This window comes from Hemicordylus capensis, chromosome 7, assembly GCF_027244095.1.
Source record: "Hemicordylus capensis ecotype Gifberg chromosome 7, rHemCap1.1.pri, whole genome shotgun sequence".
NCBI lineage: Eukaryota > Metazoa > Chordata > Lepidosauria > Squamata > Cordylidae > Hemicordylus > Hemicordylus capensis.
The window spans coordinates 14646277-14659536 of NC_069663.1; the positions used below are offsets into that span (position 1 = coordinate 14646277).

The 13260-nt window shown below is 46.5% G+C and overlaps 1 protein-coding gene across 4 annotated transcripts in view; it reads right to left on the reverse strand.

Moving 5' to 3' along the window:
• Positions 1–5222: 5222 nt before the first annotated feature.
• LOC128332800 (lethal(3)malignant brain tumor-like protein 4) overlaps positions 5223–13260 on the reverse strand; it is an 88949-nt gene continuing 80911 nt past the window's right edge. For 3 of the 4 annotated variants that reach the window (XM_053267563.1, XM_053267560.1, XM_053267561.1), the window contains 2 exons: positions 11691–11753; positions 5223–8362 (listed from right to left, as the gene is read on the reverse strand). In XM_053267563.1, coding sequence (XP_053123538.1) covers positions 8234–8362; positions 11691–11753 — 192 coding nt within the window. In that variant the 3' untranslated portion in view covers positions 5223–8233. The remainder of the gene's footprint in view (positions 8363–11690; positions 11754–13260) is intronic. The other variant, XM_053267562.1, reaches the window with a different exon arrangement.

Consider the following 13260-nt stretch of genomic DNA (forward strand, 5'->3'; position numbering starts at 1 on the left):
GCAGCTGCTTAGCACACGATCCCCGACGGGGCATCCGGCCTTGATTTTAATTGACGGTCGATCAAATATCTGGAGCCGCACAGCTCCGCAACTAGGAGTAGGCTACTTGGACCCTGTTCTTAGTTGTGTGAATGAGCCTAGTGTTTGATAAAAATGGTTACCCTTTAACCATTATTCAGACTGACATGAGCCCTCTTCAGACATTATGAGTGTCCCAGGCAGTCAGGGTTACAGCAGGCAAAAGTGGTGAGGAAATCTCGATGCCCTGCTGTCAATCACCCCCTTGCACCGATGATCATGATTACCACACCGTTCATATGAAGGGACAGAGCCGTAAGCGTGGTGGTGGCAAATCCGTGAGCAGCAACCTGGTTGGATTCAGGCTTCTGCAAATGGGTTGGCCATGTTCACACTTAGGGTGACGCCCCCTTCAAATGAACAGCGCCATAACCATGACACAAAGGGGTGATTGACAGGGGGAGGACTTCCTCCCCACTTTTCCCCGCTGTAACCATGAGTTCCCAGGGCACCCATAATGCCTGAAGAGTGCTATGAACAGCTTTGACTCAAGCAGCAGCCTTTTAAAAAAAGAAGAAGAAAGAGCTGAGCTTGTACAGTTTTTCCTTTTCAAATGCATAACAAGCTTTAAAAGGAAAGGCTTCAGACATATAATCTAAACATACACTTGCAAAGCACTTCCCTACAGACAACAAACCATCAGCATTCGGATTTATACCAGGTCGCAAGGCTGAAACTAAAACCATAAATGATATCATTGCAAAGACCAAAACTCTGGTATGAGCACAGAGCCATCCAAACTCAGTTGATTCCCACCTCCTGTGTGTGTGGTCACTGGGTTAAGAAAGGGGGTTCTCAAATTTGAGTCCCCAGATGCTGCTGGACTTCAACTCCCACCATTCCTAGCCCTAGAGGCCTTTGCCATAGTCCAGCAACATCTGGGGAGTGGGGGCCCATATTTGAGAACCCCTGGGCTGAGAGGTGATGGGGCAGCACCTTCTACAACGACTTGACCTTGGGATTTTGCTAAACTATGCTAGAAAAGGAAAGATCTCCAGCATAAGATGGTGATAATAAAGATCTGGGTCGATTGAATTATATCCAGATATGGGTGGAATAAAGGTTAAATAACAGACTGAAAGCCTGGCTTGGTAGAACTATAGCCAACAGCAGAGTAGAACAAATGCAAAATTCAAAGAATATCCCCTTGGGTCCTCACTTTTTTCTCTGATGCTCCCCAGACGGCTTTATAACATTTTGCCCTCTGTAGAGTTCATTTTCACTCCTACTCTACCTGTCTGAGAGACTCCAGCAGTAATAGTCTTTAATCTGCCCGGTGAAGTTTTATACCTAGATTGTGGCTACATTTTAAATGTGACTTTATTTAAAAGGGTTAAAAGCGTTCGCTTCCTGTGTAAGCTTAGCAGAGATTAGTCTGGGGCTCCTTCTGAAATGTACAAAATGGGTGTGGGGGTGAGGAGGGAAGGAAAGCACAGCCTTGTGCCTTTAAGTCAAGGTCTGGTTGTGAGGCAATTAAGTACATAAGAACAGCCCTGCTGGATCAGGCCCAAGGCCCATCTAGTCCAGCATCCTGTGTTGCACAGTGGCCCACCAGTGGTCCTCTGGGAAGCCCACAAGCAGGAGGTGAGGGCATGCCCTCTCTCCTGCTGTTGCTCCCTTGCAACTGGTATTTAGAGGCATCCTGCCTCTGAGATTGGGGGTGGCCTATAGCCCTCAGACTAGTAGCCAGTGATAGACCTCTCCTCCATGAATTTGCCTATATAAGCATGGATGTAATTTCATTGGCCGGACCAGGAGAGGGAGGCAAGCTATACCACTGAGCCTGGACAAGATGCCTCCTTTTGGTGGATGAGCAGGGATCAAGCTCACTAGCCAGCCATTATTTGTGGTCACCACCAATTCCCTTTCTTCTCTCAGATCCTTTTCTGGCATACAGGCAGAGGGCTTAGGAGAGAGACAAGTCTTCTGTCATTTGCACTGGGGTGTGGAGATGGTAAGAAGCAGGGGGAGCCCTCTTCTTTCGCTCAGAAAGGATTCCTGCTGTTTCTTACCTTCTCAAAAAATATCCAGGGGAACTGGGAGGAGAGTTGTATGGCGCTGAGTGTCCTGCTCAAGAGGGCTGAGGGAACTTGCCATTGACGAGATGGCAAGTGGATTTGTATATGCCTGTGGATGAGTTTGGTATTTCTTTGGTACAAGTAAGCACTGGCTAGGGGTATGCACGGAACTGGCTGGTCCAGTTTGGTTCGAGTCCAGGCCCAAACCGGACCAGGCCAGTTCATCCCCTCGAACCCCTCTGGTTCGGTCTGGTCTGGGGGGGGGGGTTTCACGAACATTTTTTAAAAATATATTATTTAAAACATACCCCCTTTGGGGGAGTTGTTGGAGGCAGTGTGTGTGGGGGGCAGAGGTTCCCCCTCCCCCCACCAGCCTCCCTTCATGCCTATACTGGCCCATTCGGGCCTTCCCCCTCCAGTGTGGTGGCCATTTTGGAGGCCGCCGCACCTGCGCAATTGGACTCTGCATGACCCAGACCACAGTCGGGGGGTGTTCGGTCCAGGGTCAGGCCTCTTTGGGGTCAGACTGAAGAGGAGATGGTTTGGTATATCCCCGAGTGGTCAAACCTGTTTGCACATCCCTAGCACTGGCTTGCTCATGAAGTTAAAAACAAACCAACCAACCCAAAGCTCTCATGCACCTACATTGGGTTGCTGGAATAGATCAACCAGCACTTGGAAAGTACCTTAGCTGGGCCACAACCTTGATGAATCTCAGACCTGTGTCTAGTCAGATATGAATAGCACCACAACACACATCAACGGCTTTGTTCCTCTTACATTAGGAAGTCGTTCACATAATCAAAAACTGTGTTCTACCCAGGTGTGGGAGCTGTGTGTGCTCCCAATTTTTTGTGTGGAAGCAAGGTAAGAGGAAAACCTGGGTAGACGTGATTGAAGCTATTCCCACAATCAGCAAAAATTGGGCTAGAGAAGGCTATCCCAATTGCTTCCGATCGTGGAAATCTACGGGAGCTACATGGCTCCCAGCGGCGGCTCAGCAGCAAGCCCGCTTATGGAGCCCGCTGCTTAACCTGGATTTCAGGCGCAAAAAACCAGGTCAAAGGATTGTGTCACTGCGGCTTGGCTCCACACCACAATTCACAAGTGGCCCCCCTATGGGGAGGTTGCAAGCCTCCCGGTGTCGGGAGGCTCCCCAGAATGCCCTGTGCACTTTCGCAGGGCATTCTGGGACTTGGGGGGGCCAGGAGGCTCCCAAACCCCACCACCCCAACTGGCTCCGTGATGGAGCCGATAATCATCTGGGTGGCTGATCTGGCCACCCAGGGAGGGCTCCCTGCTTATCTGCAGGGAGAACAGATCAAGCCCGCTCTCCCCGCAAACCCCATTTTGGTGCTTCACACTCCTTGTGTGAAGCGCGTCATTGCGTGGTAGGAGGAAAACCTGGGAAGACGTGATTGTGTGGAAGCAAGATAGGAGGAAAACCTGGGTAGCTTTTCCTCCTACCTTGCTTCCACACAATCACTTCTACCCAGGTTTTCCTCTTACATCGGAACATAGGAAGTTGCCATCGGTCTATATAGCTCAGTATTGCCTTCACAGACTGGCAGCGGCTTCTCCAAGGTTGAAGGCAGGAATCTCTATCAGCCCTATTTTGGAGAAGCCAGAGAGGAAACTTGAAACCTTCTTCTTTTCCCAGAGCAGCTCCATCCCAAGGGGAATATCTTACAGTGCTCATACTTCTAGTCATATGTAACCAGGGTGGACCCTGCTTAGCTAAGGGGACAAGTCATGCTTGCTTCCACAAGACACATCCAAAAATTGGGAGCACACACAGCTCCCAAACCCAGGTAGAACACAGTTTTAGATTGTTTGAATTACCTCTATAAGTATCTAATACAGAAGTTATCTAGCACAGGGATTCTCAATGTTGGGTCCCCAGATGTTATTGGATTTCAACTCCCATAATCCCCAACCAGAGGCCACTGGGGCTGGGGATTATGGGAGTTGAAGTCCAATAACATCTGAGGACCCAACGTTGAGAATCCCTGATCTAGCAGATCACCTGGGAGCAGCTTGACAACACTTCAATTTTTCTTAGCAATAAGATACTCCACACATTTCCAGATGTGTGATACGTGAGGGCACTCCCATGTCCAGAAACTGTAATGTGGGAAATGGCTCTGGCAGTCGGTTCAAGAACCTGGAGCAACTCCCAAGACTCCTGCTTCCACGTCTCTTGCTTGAACATCCTCCTTTGCAATGAAGAGAAATCCGGAATTGCTTTAGTGCACAAGAGTGTTGCTTGCAGTCAGGTGAATAGGGACAATGGAGTAAGTGCGGGGACACATGTTCTTAGGCTGCAGGGGGTGAGGGGGCTGCCAGGGCACCCCTGCCCCCACTTCATTATCCAGACCTCTTCTATGCAATACTACCCCCCAGTCGAGGGCAGGTTTGCTGCCAGCCACGATCCTCCCCTCACATCTATATGAAGGCGGCACAGGGGGAGGAGTTGTGGTGACCCTTCATCCTCTCCAACCGACAAAGTATTTGCTTTACAGGCTGGAGAGGGCAAGGGGGCCACCAAGTGTTCCTCCCCAGAGCTGGTCATACCCCCTGCTGCATCAGGGCGAAGACAGTCCATGGAACAGCCTGATCCTGGCCCACCATCCCACTCACTCTGCCCCTGCTTGCAGTTGTCCTTTGCATATGTGAGACTCTAGTTGTTAAGCAACATTTGCTCTACAGAAAGCATCCTTAGCTTGACTCTGTGAGGCAGGTCTCATGATCAGTGAGACCCGCTTTGTCTGGGTTTGCGGGGAGAGCGGGCTAAGCCCGCTCTCCCCGCAGACGATCGGTCAGATCGGCCGCCCACACAATTGCCGGCTCTGTGACGGTTTAAGGTGCTCTGCAAACCCGGTTTAAGGGGCGGGCTACTTGAGCGGGTTACCCGCTCAGGAACCACCGGGCTCGCAGCCGAGGCTGGTGGTTCCCACGGTGGGATGAAATCGGGCTAGCGGAGGCTAGCTCGATTTCATCCCATCGTGTGAATAGCCTCTGTACCTGCCAGGAGATGCAGAGAATGCATATTAGATGAATACGCCCTTTGACAATTACCTCCCCTTATCATATCAGAATTTTGTTTTTAAAACAAGTTTATCTCACTCAGCACCATAAAGCTGTATTGAAATTTACTTGCACTACAATAATCTACATGGCAGCCCATCTTCTGTTGACTCTCTCAGTAGAGATTCTCTCTATCACCCTCACTCAGTGATGGTTCCTCTGTGCAGAAGGCTTTAAACTCCTTAACTTCTTATACAAAAATAGAACATTGTAAGACATATTGCCTCTGCAGATTTATTCAATACTGTTCAGACTCAGCAGTCTGAGTAAATCGTGCACTATTTACAAGTTTTATGTCAGCTTGACTTTAGGAAGGTTAGGGAGAAGCTTATGAAGTTGAAGATCAAAAGCAGGGAGACGGATGTGGAGCTGGTATAAACCGGAAGCCCAACATCGTTTTTGCAGTGATGTCAAAAATTTACTTACAAAGGTAAGTTAAAAAGGATACTTCTTTGACAGGTAGACATCAACTCCACTGACCAACTGAAACGAAGGAGTTCTGTTCTTTGTCACTTCACACTCTTATCATCAGCGATGGACAGCAGAGCAGCAGCCTTGTTATGGCACTCAGAAACAGCCTCACTCAAGCTGAAACCATTACCAAACTCTGTCCATGACTTCTCATTTAATGGCTTGAAGGCTTGGTGCCATTGGTCTGGTCCAAAATACTGGTCCAAACACCAAATTCCGTTCATTGCCTGCTAGATACTAGGACAATGAATTACTTGTCACTACATGTGCTTGGAAGAGATTGAGGTCATTCACACAAGCAAAAACTCTGTTCTACCCAGGTTTGAGAGCTGTGTCTGCTCCCAATTAACGGTTGTGTGGGTGAAAACAACACGGTAGGAGGAGGGAGAAGTGACTGTGTGGAAGAAAGGCAGGAGGAAAAGCTACCCAGGGTTTCCTCCTACCTTGCTTCCACACAATCATGTCTCCCTCCTCTTACCTAGTTGTTTGCACCCCACAACCGATAATTAGGAGCACACACAGCTGCCAAACCTGGGTAGAATCACAGTTTTTGCTTGTGTGAATGACCTCATAGTGTGTTTATGTAATAGAGTTACAAGCTACATCGTGTATGAGGCAAGGAACAGGAGAGTAGGGCCTCGTTCACACAACCATTTCAACCTAGGTTTAATGTGAGTTACCAACATAAGCATGATTGTGTGAACCCACCCCACAGTGGTTTATGGCCTGAAATGAATCTGAGATTCCAATCTTGACATGGATTCATGCAGTCATGTTTATGTCGGCAGCCCATGTCAAACCTAGATTTGAAAGATTGTGTGAACCTGGCCAGTATCTGCTTCTGAAGTCATATCATTGTTTGTTTGGGGGGCAGGTTAGGAATGTTTACCTATATTCTAAGGTACAACATAAAGAACAGTAAGAGAGAGATACACACTTGGTCATTACCAGCTGTGGACATTAGGGCACTGTCTTCAAGGAGAAACTGGATTTTTTAAAAAGAGCCCCTCTTCTCTACTGAAGCTTTGTACCAGACTGCTCTGTTTTTAGATTCTTATGGCAGAAGGTTCTTTTAAAAAATATGTCCCAATTTCTTCATCTGCCTTGTGTTCTTCAGCAAAAATTCCCATGGAATGGTCTCTTGCATGGCAAAGTAGGCAGGTATCTCTATTAAAACTGATGACACTACTGCCTGCTAAAGCTTCCAGTCTCCTTCAGCAGTAGAGACCTTCGGTGGGTCCACTCCACAGTACAAGGGTGAAGACTGCAGACTTGGAGCATCAAGTAATATGGCTGTACACCTTCTAGTTATTTCAGTGGAGCTTGGGTAAATTCACATGCAAGCTTTATTGAAACAGATAGAGCAGGGGTTCTCAAACTTGGGTCCCCAGAAGTTATTGGACTACAACTCCCATGGCCTGAAGATGATGGGAGCTGTAGTCCAACAACATCTGGGGACCCGAGTTTGAGAACCCCTGAAATAGAGGATGTAGGGCAGCAGTGCTTAGTGCAGTGCATGTTTAGTTGTTTTCTGCTTAAAATGAGATGAGATCCAGGCTAGATACACCTACGTATAGATCAGCAGTACTTCTGAAGCAGAATGCCTCTTAGTGGAACCATCAGATGCTTTTGAGACTTCTTGCCAGGACAGAAAAAGTCAAGACAGTACTGGATCTACCACTTCCAAAGTTCACCTTGCACTGAACCATAGGAAGCAGCACTTTCAACACAACCCCATAGTTTGGTCATAGCTTCTCAGAAGGTCTCATGCCCTTCATTCAGAGGGCCCTATCTGCACAAACGATTAACCTATCTTCTGTTAAAGCCCTCTCCAGTAGCCTTTATTCAACCTGCTTGGATTTAATTCAGGTAAACTCTGCAATTACACAGCTTGCAGTGTAGTATGGTAACCTCACAACCAACATACATAGAGATGGACTTCATGTGGAGTGCACCCCATGCCAACCCCCTTGTTTCCCCAAATGCTGCTGGACATTAACTGTCAGCATTTTGATAGCTGAAAAAAGAAGGCAGAACAAGATTTAAGAGGAGTATGGAAGAAACACAGATGCTTGGTTCTTGCTGATGAGGAATTCAAATGCACCACTCTCCCCCTTCCCCCTGTAAATCCCAGTCTGGGGCACAAAGACGACATCAAGCACAATGGTGATAGCCTGGACTCTCTTTTTAGGCACTATCAACAAGGAAGTCAGTTTGCTTGAGTTTGGCTTCCCACCAATGCAATACACAGGTTTCCTCTTATAACTGAAGGCGTTGTCAAGATCTCCACAAAAGATCAATATAATCATATTCAGATTCAATTAGAAAAAATATCTCTTCCTAGAAGGGAAGCCACCACATCCATTCCGAGTAGCAGAAGGGATCGTATCTTTCCCAGGATCCTTTCAGCAGGTGTTCCACCGGAGCATCTGAAATCACACTAGGCCGCTGCCTTTCCAAGGCCCCAGCCTAGGCGGTATTTGGTATTGGGAGCGTAGGGCCCGCGGCTGCTGAGCTGCTCTTGGGAGGCCACCCTCAGCTCCGAGCTCACCCTCCAGCCTGGTCCTGGAGCAGCTGCCTCAGTCTTCTTCTGCAGTCTTGAACATCAGGATGGCATTATAGATTTTCAGCGCAGGCCCCAGTTTGATACTTAAGATCTTAACAATGTCCGACTGGTTGAGGAGAAGGAAAGCTTCACCATCAATCTGCTGGAGGGGAGAAAAAGAAATACCTCGTTAATACCGAGGCCCAAGAGGGAATGACCGTTCAGTTTCAGTGCACCTGAAATTAACAAGAGTACGCGCGGAGACTGATAACTGGTGGCACAGTAAGCAACACACATGGCATTCCTCTTTCACCCTTTCAGTATGCTCCAGTCCTTTTGCTGGCTACACCCTTCTGCAAGAGAGAGCAAGATTATGGATTGCAGAGGCTGGTATGAAAGCATCTAAACAGTGGACTTCACTATTTTTCAAGTGGAGACTACTGGGTGTGTGTGTGTGTGTGTTTGTGTGTGTAATATTTCAATGTGAGAGCCATTTCCCAGTATACTGACCTCTGTACAGTATTGCACTTTTCTCAGTACTAAGAGGGCCCTTTGCCAGCATTCCAAGCCCACTTTCCAAGATGGCATAGGTGGCTCCGTCATGGAGCCGGCAATCATGTGGTTGGCTGATCCGGCCGCCCAGGGCTACTGCCCCGATTGTCTGCGGGGAGAGCAGGCTTAGCCCACTCTCCCCGCAGTTTTGGCAAAAGTGGGTCTCATGGATCGTGAGACCCGCCTCAATGTTTCTTCAAAACAAGTTTTCCCTGACACTCTTTCCAGACACCTGGGAAATGAAACTAATATTCTACAGTACGATAACCAGGAGACACATTCCCTTTTAGTTTGGAAAACAAATCACAATATCTCTCTCAGCCAACCTTAGCAGCTATGCATGGAAAGCACCAATCAGCATCACAAATACAGAGCTGACAAAATTTTAAGAGATTATAGGCTTTTAGGCACTAGGTAAAAAGTTTTATTTACCCAGGCATTTTAATTGAGAACCACAAAATGAATACTCTTTTGCTGATGTTATTAGTTTGTGTAAATTTATCATTGTTTCAGTGTAATTTTATTTATGGTGAAAGGCAGGATAAAAATATTTTAAATACATACAATTCTATTTTAGCATGCTCTCTTCTAATTGAAGTTCCAAGTACAACCATCATTTTCTGGCCTTGGCTCTCTAACAGTTTTGTTCAACCAATTTGGCTCCCTTTTAATACAGCTTGCACAATTTATTCTTTTAAAAATCATGGTCATTTAGTAAATAAACATTAAATGAAAATTGAAATACAGGCAGCCAACCACCCTCCTAGAATTACTTACCTAAATACAGTCTGGGCAACCCAGCTGCTGCTAATGGGCTATTATATTGAAGATCAGCAGTTCTGTCACCTATGTCCTATTCAGAGTATAGCAAGGAGGGTGCTCTTAAAATTGGTTTAATTTCATCTCAGCCTGGCTAAGAGCCTGATAAGAAATGGAATCTCTACAAGCCAAGAGCTGAATATGGGTTCTAACAGCCTGCATCCTGGCTGACATCCAGACTAACGCTGCATCCATGCTGCAGGCAAAGGATTATTTTCAATGATTTCTCCTTCCCTCTGTACCCCACTGTGCCTCCCAAAAATATGTTCCTGAAAGTTGCAGGACCCTCAGGGGCACATTTTCAGAAGGTACACTAGGTTGCAGAGGGAAGGGGAGGCTGTCAGAAATTGCCCCTTCTTTGCAGCACGCACACAGCATTAATCTGAACATCAGTCCTTGAATTTCTGGGTCACAACACATTTAGGATCTAATTTTTAAAGTGTCAGTGGAAATTTATTTAAGAACTACCACACTTTACACTACACTACACTACACTACACTACACTACACTACACACCACACACTTAACTTTCAATGCAGTTCTTCCCCCATCCTTTCATTATATATTTAGTAGATTGTTCCACTCTAAGCCACAGGATCACTTCACTATATTACTAATTTGAACTGAATATTTCGGAAGCATCCAATTTGTAATTTGTTCAATATTAAAGCTGGCTGCCTATAATTGTCGGTCTACTCAACAGTTCCATAATGCTCATGGACATGTTAGATAGCAGGCCTTGATCTCTGGAAATATTGCATGTTTTCTGTCATAGCCTGCCAAATATGAGTGTGTAGGAGGAGAAAGAGGGTGGGTCTTAAACCAGGTTCTGAACAGCAAGGCTCTGGCACTACCTCCTTTGCCATATCTGTCAGCCATAAGCAAAATAGACAGAATTCGGTGTGACAATGATGCCTCCAAAACTGCAGTACCAGCCCTGTCCCTTAGTTGTTTCAACTCAATCCCTGCTCAGCAGGCCCTACAAAGCATTAGCCTCAGAAACTTGGCACCTCCATCTAAGTAACTTGTCTCTCCAAAGAAGACTTGGCCTAGTTAAGAAGGCTATTCTCATGAGAAGCCTAACCCAGGCTAGCGCAGCCCAGGGTAGGACAGCCAAGGATCCCGATCCACAAGGATCCCGACGCTGTGCGTACACCTAACCCCAATTTGAAGCCCAGCCTTCATTTCCCCTGGAACTCTAACCCCAGCACCAGGATCACTTGCAGCCCAAGTGCGCACAGAGATGGGCGCCTAAAGCTCATTGCACAGTGCATTATGGGATATCTAGAGGTCTGTGCTGCTGTAAGCAGCACAGATCATGTGGGCACACGGCTGATGCACCAAAGACAAGTAGAGCAATTGACTGCGGGGAAGGTAGGTTGCTGCTATGATGGAAGAAAGACGGGATATAAATGCAATTAAATATATATTCCTCCACTTCTGCCTATTATGTGGTATAACCGCTATTATATTTTTAAGATTGATTTTGTAAAAAACCCATTATTCTTGCATGACTCATGAGCTTGTTGAAAACAAACAACTGTATAATAAATGGTGCTTTTAAGGCCCTAATGTAGCATGCTAAGGAAAGGGAATTGCAATTAAAAAACCCCAGCAAGTACAGCTAGTGGTCATACCATTCAATGCATGGGAATTTTTTATCCTGGCTTCTGGGGAACCTGGCATTAAACACGCTTTTAAGTATGTTACTGGCAAACAAACTGATTGAAGAATCAAATAGTGGCTGCTCTGAGTCAGTCCAATACAGTGATAATAGAAGGGAAACATGGTGATGGTTTGGCTGTCTAGCCTCTAGTTGCTTTTGATTTCATTTTGAGTGGGGAGAGATGAAGGGGATGCATGCATGCAAGAAAGGGGGTTTGGGGAAAGGGGGGGAATTCTGGGGTTCTGGAGCAAGAGAGAGGTTTCTTCCTGCTCGTGAGAGGAGAAGTAAAGTATGGATGTGCATAGGAATCCTCAGACTACACGGGCGAGTAGCAAGAGGAGGACTATTCTGCAAGAGGACATGGCCTACTTTGATGTGCAGGTTAAGCGCAAGATACACAGTGCTCTGACATCCCTCAGAATAGATTGCATTACACAGATGAGATGGACTTACCTCTTGTCGGAATAGTGCAGCCTGATCCTTGCAACCAGGTAGACGCTGGACAAAGCCAGCCACCTAAACAGGTATGAGAAACAACCAGTGTGCATATTAAAGAAACAGACCACAACCTGACAATAAAAGCACTTTCTGAAAGTCAGGCTTTTCATTTAACCTTTTCTATTCATTTGAACAAAATGAACCATTTTGGAAACATTAAGGTTATTTTTCTTGGACCCACCAGAAGAGGCTATGTGGCACATTAAGGCAAGATTTCTGATAAGGTCGAACAGAAGCTATGTTTCAGCTGACTACAGGAAAAATGGAGAAGAACTAAGAGGAGAGAGAGGTGCTGAGAGCTGACGAAATAACTGTGAAAAGCGCCTGAGCATACATGAGAGGCATCAGCAAAGCAGCAGGCGCTCCCGGAGTGCTTCATCCTAGACCCCTTGCAGAGCCGCAGAGGATGTCTTGGACCATGCCGTGCAGATGCTTGCGCCCCAAATGGCTTGGACAGGCTGTGATACAACTAGGGTAGTTTTAAGAACAAGAGAGACCATTTAAGCCTAAGCAGCAATAAGACGTCATCTTAAATCCAGAACAAATTGGCCTGGTCCACATATGCAGCAGAAGGAAGTGACAGAAGCCTGAAAAGGCACACTGGACTTTATCACTTTAAACTGTAGGTGGCGGGGTGCCAATTTTGAATGCTCCTCCTGCTTGGAGGGGGGAGGACCCTGCAAGGGGGGGGGCGCAGAAATAATTCTAGCCTAGTCCTCGAATTTTGCTAGTTTTCCTACATGCAGGAAGCTTTGTACACAGGCAGAATTCAAAAGTGGTATTCCCCCCCCCCCCATAAAATGAAGTGGTATACTCCCTTCTACCCCTTTACTACCTCAGTCTGCTGCATGCGTGGACCAGGCAGTCTTCACAATCATATGGGCCTTAGGTGGAGGAGAAAACCAAATGAGTCTTCACGTTTTACTGCAACTATTAACTGTGAAGTCTCTGGGCAGATGAGGCACAATCTAATCAAGCAACTTAAGAAACCCGAGTCCTCCCTACAGGGAACAGTTCTATTTCACAAAGCATATCCCCTCAAGTTGCTGTCAACGTGACATTTCTGTCACCAATACCAAAGGCCAAATAGTTACAAGGGACACTGTCAGAAACAATTTCCTGCTTTTTCAACGCTTGGTTATCTAACGCCTCGCTCTAAGCTTGCATAAGAGATTCAGCCCGCCCATTCTCAGTTTAGGCGATTTACATTTAAATTCCTTTCTTATGCTTCTTTGTACAAGATCCTCACTAGCTTATTCTTCTTATCCTAATGTTGGTACTACAAGAGTCAGAACATCCCAGAAAGCAGGTCTTACTCCAAGTCATATCAAAGACCTGCAACTTAAGCAAGCAACTAGGGTCGTAAGGTGGGGTTATTATACAGATCAAAAGCAGGCTCAGCTTTCCTTATATAAAAGAACCTGCTAAAATGTACAGGGGGATACAGAAGGGTCCCAAGATGAGACCTATGTGGGGAGCAGAAAGGACAAAGCTGGTGTTGCATTAGAACTAGCTGGCAGATTAG